We start from the raw sequence: 7,670 nt of genomic DNA on the forward strand, positions 1-7,670 counted from the left end.
GACAAGACCCGGGCCCCCCAGGGCTGAGACAGGGGCAGGGGCTCTGCTGGGGGTGCGCACCCCTCCCCCTTGTGCTCCCAGAGGGGCCCTTTGGCTGAGAAACCAGGCCTCCCCTGTGACGAAATATTCACATTCACGCCCCACATCTGCTCCCCTTTCCCAGTATCATCACTGCGGGGGACGGCTCTCCACCCGCAGTTCAGTTCTGTTTCCCAGCTTGCCGTCCTACGTCCTCAGGCTGCAGACTTCTGAGCCGCATTTGAGCTGCACACGCCAGACATGCATCCTGACGCCCGTGTCTCGTCTCAGACAAGGAGCCCGATTCCCCAGGCCCGTGCCCTGGGGCGGCCCGGCTGTCCCGTCAGCAGGCGCTAGGTGGGGGACCGCATGCCCGTGTGCTTGGGAGGCGAGGCCTCCCTCCCCCACCTTCTCTGGCTCTTGGAGAACTTTGCCCGCCTCCCCACCTGGAAAGTCAACAGACTAAGCGACCCAGGGCCTCGCCATGGTTCCTCGGCTCCGGGGGTTGGCCCTCCTCTACCTTCTGCTTGGCCTGCAGGGGTCCCTGGTGGCAGGTACGCGGGGGGGAGGTTTCCCCATTCACCCAGTGGAAGGGAAGCTGACCCCCAAAGCTGGCCCACATGCTGGGCGCTCCCGTTTGCTGGCAGCTCCGCTCTGATCTGCTTTCCTTCCGAACGGCAAACGGTGCCCAGGGCCTTGCCCAGCGTTTGGAGGAAAGGCTTCGGGGAATTATTTTCCAGACTTTTGGGAGCCGTGGCGTTCCCCGGCCAACAGTGGGTGCCCCCCGCCTGCCGCCAACAACCCCCCACCCCCTGGCACAGGATCTGGGGCTCAGAGGTGCCTCTCTCACTCTGCTCTCTCGGCCTCTCGGTGGGGGGCTGGCGCGAGGGACGGTGTGGGGACGCTGGACCGTGATGATCTGCCACCACGCCTGTGACCCCTGCACCCCACCCTCGCAGACACTGGGAAGCCTGAGCCGGTAACACGGGGACAGCTCTGTGAGCTGTCATCGTGACTCTCCAGCACCGAGGGGCCGAGGTGGGAATCAGGCACCGACACTGTCCCGTAAAGTCCGGTTCACGTCGTCCCTCAGATCCCACGGCCAGACTCTGGGGTCCGAGTGGCAGAGCTGGTGCCGCCCATGGTCCTTCCTGCTTGTCTTCTTTTTTCACTTAATATCGCACCTTCTTAAGCATCATGGGGCACCATCATTTAGTGTTTCAGATTATTTGTCTCCAGCTTTCCTGATGGCTGGGTCTCTGTGCAGGTCTCAGAGCATTTCCTCGGGATAAATTCCTAGAAGTGAAGGGACCAGGTCAAGGGCGTTTCCTCGGGATAAACCCCTAGACGTGACGGGACCAGGTCAAGGGCGTTTCCTCGGGATAAACCCCTAGAAGTGAAGGGACCAGGTCTCAGAGCGTTTCCTCGGGATAAACCCCTAGAAGTGACGGGACCAGGTCTCAGAGCATTTCCTCGGGATAAATTCCTAGAAGTGAAGGGACCAGGTCAAGGGCGTTTCCTCGGGATAAACCCCTAGAAGTGAAGGGACCAGGTCAAGGGCGTTTCCTCGGGATAAACCCCTAGACGTGACGGGACCAGGTCAAGGGCGTTTCCTCGGGATAAACCCCTAGACGTGACGGGACCAGGTCAAGGGCGTCAATGTGTCATGACGACCTACTGAGCACGCTGCCTTCCTCCTGCACATAAAGCTTGTGCAGTGCTGCCCGTTGGCAGCAGCGAGAACGTGCTCCCATTGCAAACTCAGCCAGGCCTGTGGACAGGAGCCCTCTGACTCCCATCACCTAGCGGAAGGGCGGGGTCGGGGGACGGGAGGGCGTGGGCCCCCCCGGGCGTCCAGCGTCTCACGGCCCGCCCTCCAGTCTTTGTCTCCCAGGAGCAAGCCCACAGCGTCCTGCACCGGCCCCGGCGCGCCAACTCGTTGCTGGAGGAACTGTGGCCGGGGTCCCTGGAGCGCGAGTGCAGGGAGGAGCTCTGCTCCTTCGAGGAGGCCCGGGAGATCTTCAGGAGCAAGGAGAGGACGGTGAGCTCGCCTGGGGCTAGCGGCGTGTGGCGGCCACCCCGTGCTGTGAGGCCTGCTTTGATTCTCACGACAACCCTGCGAGTTTTACGTCATTGGCCAGAGGATTCCTCGGGAATCCCTTTTACTGACGGGGCCTCTGCGGTCGGCAGAGCGCCCGTGCGTCCCTTTCCCACCTTCTCCCGCTCAGCGGGTGACTGGACAGTCCACGCAGCATCCGAGGAGGAACTGGGGGCTCAGGGAGCGGGGGTGTCTTGTCCGCATTCACAGCTCGGACATGGCAGAGCTAAAGCCTGGGGATCCTGACTTGGGAGAGGAAATCTGTGACCTCTGGTGGCCTTAGCGATGGTGGGTGGATATTAGGAAAAAACTCGCTTCCCCTGGATGCACCCACCTCGTCTCCAGAGAAAAAAGTCTGGCTTTCAGAGCCCATCACGAGGGCCGGGTCAGAAGCCCCCCAGCCCGCCCCAGCCCACCAGCTCCTTCCGTGGGGACCATAAGCATTGCCTCTGGTGCACGCCTGTGTCACGCACCTTCCTCTTTGCTCCCTCAGAATCAGTTCTGGATTTCTTACAACGGTGAGTATGTGCCCAGCCGACTTGTTCTACCCGCCAGCCCCCCTCTCGGCATCCTGACACTGACTTGCTCGCAGACGGGGACCAGTGCGCCTCCAGGCCCTGCCAGAACGGGGGCTCCTGCGAGGACCAGCTCCAGTCCTACCTCTGCTTCTGCCTGGATGGCTTCGAGGGCCGAAACTGTGAGACGAGTGAGGAGGCCCGGGGCCCCCGGGGGGGGCTGCTGAGCACGGCCTGGGGGGAGGTTGGCCTCGGTGACCTTGAAGGGCCTCAACCTGAGAGTCTCGGATCTGGGGTTCTAAGGTGCTAATTCTTCCCCTTTTGACGCCCTGTCCCCTTCTGGGCTCCGGCACTGGGAAATGCTGATGCACCCGGAGGGGCCCGGGGCATCACTGCGTCTCCGCCAGCTCCACACATCCCAGTGGCGAGGTGGTCAGGGAAGCTCGGCCTTCCCTACTTGCTGTTACAAGGGTCGGCCCAGTACTACAGTATCACACAGCTCAGGGCTCCCCAGACCACCCTCAGCTTCAGTCATCTGCTAGAAGGTCAGCATGCTCTGAAGGCCGACACAGGCACGGTTACCGTTATCACACAGGAAAGGATATGGGTTCAAACAGCCGAGGGGCCAGGTGTGAGCTCCCAGCGTCTTCTTCCCAGGAGCCCTGTGGATGGTGTTCTGTTCTCCGAGCCCATGTGGGACAGAACTTACAGAGACTCACCCGCCAGGGACGCGCCCACAAGCCCCGGGATCCTGAGGTCCCACTGGGGCTCAGGCACAAGGATGTGGCTGACCCCCGTGTCCAGCCCCTCCAGGGGTCACGCTGATGCCAGGTGGCCCCAGGCCCCCAGGAAAACAACACTCTTGTCAGGCAGATCAAATTAAAGTGGACGACTTCATCAGAGGGGGGCAGTCACTTCCCGGGATCCCTCCCCACCTGTGAACATTCTGATGCCACCTAGCTCGTCTCAAAGGACCACGGTCAGAGACGGAGGAGGCTCCCCGCCGGTCACCTGGAGCTTGGGTGCTTAGCGGTCCTGGTGTGAATTCACCTCCAGGACAGGCCTTCCCGCTGGTGGCCCTGGACTTGCAGAGCGAGCCAACCACGTGTCCACAACAAAGTTCCCTTTTTCAGAGGCAGGTTGAGCCAGCGGCCAGCCCGGGCGGCTCCCTGGGGCACCAGGCCCCGGCTGCAGACCAGCCTCCCGGCTCTGGCTGCTCGCGGGCTGGCCTCCGATTGAGTCGGACTCGTCCACCGTCCCCAGGGGCCTCTGCTTTCCCCAGCCTGGGAGGGGTGACGGTGTGGAGGCCACGGCCTGCCGGCCCCGCATCCCCACTGGCGAGGCTGCTCAGACGTGGGACCCCGCCCCAAACTCCAGGTCTTGCCCTTCCGGGTCAGTCTGCAGAGCAGCCTGCTGCCAGGCTGTCCCTGGAGCCGGAAGCTGGGTGCCACCTTCGTGCAGAACACGGCCCCTGGCCCAGGGACGGGTGGCCCCCGGGCTGGCTTGCCCTGACCGGGGCCCCTGTCGGCCATGCCCTCCGCCCTCAGACAAGAAGAGCCAGCTGATCTGCCCGAATGACAACGGGGGCTGTGAGCAGTTCTGCAGGGGTGACGCGGAGGCTGGGCGCACCTGCTGGTGCCACGAGGGCTACGCGCTGCAGGCGGACGGGGTGTCCTGCACGCCCACAGGTAACAGGCCCTCGGGGACCAGGCCCAGGGCTGCGTGCTTTCGCTTCTGATGAGCACTGTCCTGACACACGTCCCCCCCGCTGGCTACAAGATGGGTGGGGGGAAGCATAGCGTCACTGAGCATCTACCAGGCACTGCCGGCGCGCTCTGCGCGGCAGAGGGGAAGCTGGGGTGGGGGCGGCCGCCCCCGCCCCCCGAGCAGGGAGGGGCCCCGGTGGGCAGGGCGGAGCCCCGGAGAGGGGGCAGGTGCAGAAGGCAGCGCGCGCTGCCCACGCCCACTCCCCGCGCCGGGCTCAGCACCACACCCAGTGTCTGTACTGACTGCAGCACGATTCTGCATTCCAAGTCTCTTAAACGGCAAGCACTTTTGGGAAAATGGAAAACGTCTCCAACCCAGCCTAAAGGCGACAGGGCTGCAGCTCCCAAAGCTGACCCCACCCCCAGCCCTGCGTCTCTCCAGAGGTGGATGTACCCAGCCTTGTCTAGGAAGCCTGAAATTCAGCTGCCGCCTCTAAAGGCTTTCTTTTCTGGCCTGGGGCTTTCTTGGAGGATGGAAAACTTAGAGCCGGGTCGGAAGAGCAGCCTGATTGTCTGAGATGCCGGTCACCTTACACAGCTTATCCTTTACACCTTTAGTGACTTCAAGCTGCACGTCTTCCCCCCTTGGAAAATGAGCGGGACCCACTCTCCAGGACCCTGGGCCATCTGCTTCCCCGGCAGCTCCCGCAAGGGCCTGCCGCAGCCCTGGGCAGCACCAGAGGCGCAGCCGCCCGTCCGCAGGGCCGCTGGCCTTTCTCACCAGCACCTCACACATCCCCACGTCTTGCTGGATTTGTTTTACACAGTTGAATATCCGTGCGGAAAAATGCCTGTTCTGGAAAAAAGAAACGACAGCAACCCCCAAGGCCGAATCGTGGGTGGTCACGTCTGCCCCAAAGGAGAGTGTCCCTGGCAGGTAAGGCTCCAGGAGCGCTGGGTCGAACCTGGGTGGCGATTCCGGGCATGCGCAGAGGAGTCCAGCCTCGGCGTGCCCACTGTCCGGCCAGCGTCCACCAGTTTTCCACCCCCTTAGCCGGACGGCAGCGGCCTGTAAAGCAGCCCCCACCCGGGGTGCACGGGAAGGGGAGCCCCCAAGGCACCCACGACGGGAACGCGAGCTTCCAGCATCTGCTGTGCCCTCGTCAGGCCATGCTGAAGCTGAATGGGGCGCTGCTGTGCGGGGGCTCCCTGCTCGACACCGTCTGGGTGGTCTCCGCAGCCCACTGTTTCGACAGACTCAGAAGCTGGAGGAACCTGACGGTGGTGCTGGGTAGGTCACGTGGCGCCTCCTTCTGCCGGGAGACGGTCCTTGAATGATAACCTCGGGGCTACGATTCGGGGCTTCCACGACCAGTGACCTTCCCCACAAAGAGAAGTGGCAGCGTCTGGGCAGACCCCATACCCACAGCGCCACTGTGGCCACCCACCTCAGCCTCTTTGCCACCCAGATGCGGCCCTGGGGTGACGCTGCTCCCGCCAAGGTCCCCGAGGGGGTGCCCCACCCAAGGCTGCGCTGCCCGGTGGGTTTAGGGGACGACGAGGACCCCAGGAGGGCCAGGCCCCGTCTGGAAGAACCAGGGGAACCGGGGCACCCTCTCCTCACCCAGCCACGGCTGCCCGCCCGAACCCCTCACCTGCCTCCAGCACCTCGGGGCCAGATCCGCCCCGACTCACGCCCACGCTGACCCCCCGGCAGCCCCAGGAGGCTGCTCGCCCACCGGGGGTGGGGGACGCGGGGCCCCGGGAGGCGAGGCGGGGAGTGAGTGGACGGTCCCCCCCGCAGGCGAGCACGACCTCAGCCAGGACGAGGGTGACGAGCAGGCGCGGCAGGTGGCTCAGGTCATCGTCCCCGACAAGTACGTCCGGGGCAAGACAGACCACGACCTGGCCCTGCTCCGCCTGGCGCGGCCCGTGGCCCTCGGCGACCACGTGGTGCCCCTCTGCCTGCCCGAGCCGGCCTTCGCCGAGGGGACGCTGGCCTTCGTGCGCTTCTCGGCCGTCAGCGGCTGGGGCCAGCTCCTGGAGCGCGGCGCCACGGCCCGCCGGCTCATGGCCGTGCACGTGCCCCGGCTCCTGACCCAGGACTGCCGGCAGCAGTCGCGCAGGAGGCCCGGCGGCCCCGTCGTCACCGACAACATGTTCTGCGCCGGCTACACGGACGGCAGCAAGGACGCCTGCAAGGGGGACAGTGGGGGCCCACACGCCACCCACTTCCAGGGCACCTGGTACCTGACGGGCGTCGTCAGCTGGGGCGAGGGCTGCGCGGCCGCCGGCCACTTCGGCGTCTACACCCGGGTCTCCCAGTACACGGCCTGGCTCCGCCGGCTCATGGGCTCCCCGCCGCCCTCGGGGGGCCTTGTCCGGGCCCCGCTGCTGCCCTAGCGCCCGCCCCGCAAATAAAGCCGCCGTGTGTGCCCGGTCTTCGCGCACCAAAGCCGGAAATTCTCCTGTGGTTCTTGGGGCAGGGGAAGGGGAAGCGGAAACAGAGACACAGAGAGGGAGACAGGGAGACTGACAGACAGAGAGAGACTGAGGGATGGAGAGACAGAGAGAAACCTGAGGGAGATTCTGAGGAGCTGGAGAGAAAGAGAGACTGAGCTTCAAAGAGGCAGATGGAGAGGGGAGGGGGACAGAAGGTGACACACCGGGCAGAGCACGCGGGGACTGGGCGCGCCGGGCCGGCAGCAGAGGCGTGAGTGTCCACCCCCGGTGACGTGTCCACCCGTGGTGACGGTGCCGCTTCCCCACACGTTCGTCTCTCACTCAAGCGTTTCATCTTCATTACAGAAAAACTGTTAGCATCCGCCACTCACTGTGCTGAATATCCTTCCAGATCTTTTCTTTTCTTTTTATAAATTTATTTATTTTTGGCCGCGTTGGGTCTTCGTTGCTGCGCATGGGCTTCCTCTAGTTGCGGCGAGCAGGGACTACTCTTCGTTGCGGTGCGCGGGCTTCTCACTGCGGTGGCTTCTCTTGTTGTGGAGCACGGGCTCTAGGTGCATGGGCTTCAGTAGTTGCGGCACACCGGCTCAGTAGTTGTGGCTCGCAGGCTCTAGAGCGCAGGCTCAGTAGTTGTGGCGCACGGGCTTAGTTGCTCCGTGGCATGTGGGATCTTCCCGGACTAGGGCTCGAACCCGTGTACCCTGCCTTGGCAGGCGGATTCTTAACCACTGCGCCACCAGGGAAGCCCCCAGATCTTTTCTAAGTGTGCGAACTTGACCGTAACACGCGGCCTCATGCTCTGCACACCTGCTCCCCCACGGACAGCAAGCAGCCGAGCCTCCTCCAAGCCCCCGGTGGCTGCCTGCCCTG

General features: G+C 64.1%; 1 protein-coding gene across 1 annotated transcript; it reads left to right on the plus strand.

The window, feature by feature from the left end:
* The first annotated feature begins 487 nt into the window (after positions 1–487).
* Positions 488–6,792, plus strand: F7 (coagulation factor VII). The gene is made up of 8 exons (XM_082365849.1): positions 488–572; positions 1,899–2,059; positions 2,610–2,634; positions 2,709–2,822; positions 4,179–4,319; positions 5,165–5,274; positions 5,505–5,628; positions 6,142–6,792. The coding sequence occupies exons 1-8, from the start codon at positions 503–505 to the stop codon at positions 6,738–6,740; spliced, it is 1,344 nt and encodes a 447-aa protein (XP_082221975.1). The 5' UTR covers positions 488–502; the 3' UTR covers positions 6,741–6,792.
* The last annotated feature ends 878 nt before the right edge of the window (positions 6,793–7,670 follow it).

The sequence above is a fragment of the Balaenoptera borealis genome, assembly GCF_965194805.1.
Source record: "Balaenoptera borealis genome assembly, chromosome: 18".
NCBI lineage: Eukaryota > Metazoa > Chordata > Mammalia > Artiodactyla > Balaenopteridae > Balaenoptera > Balaenoptera borealis.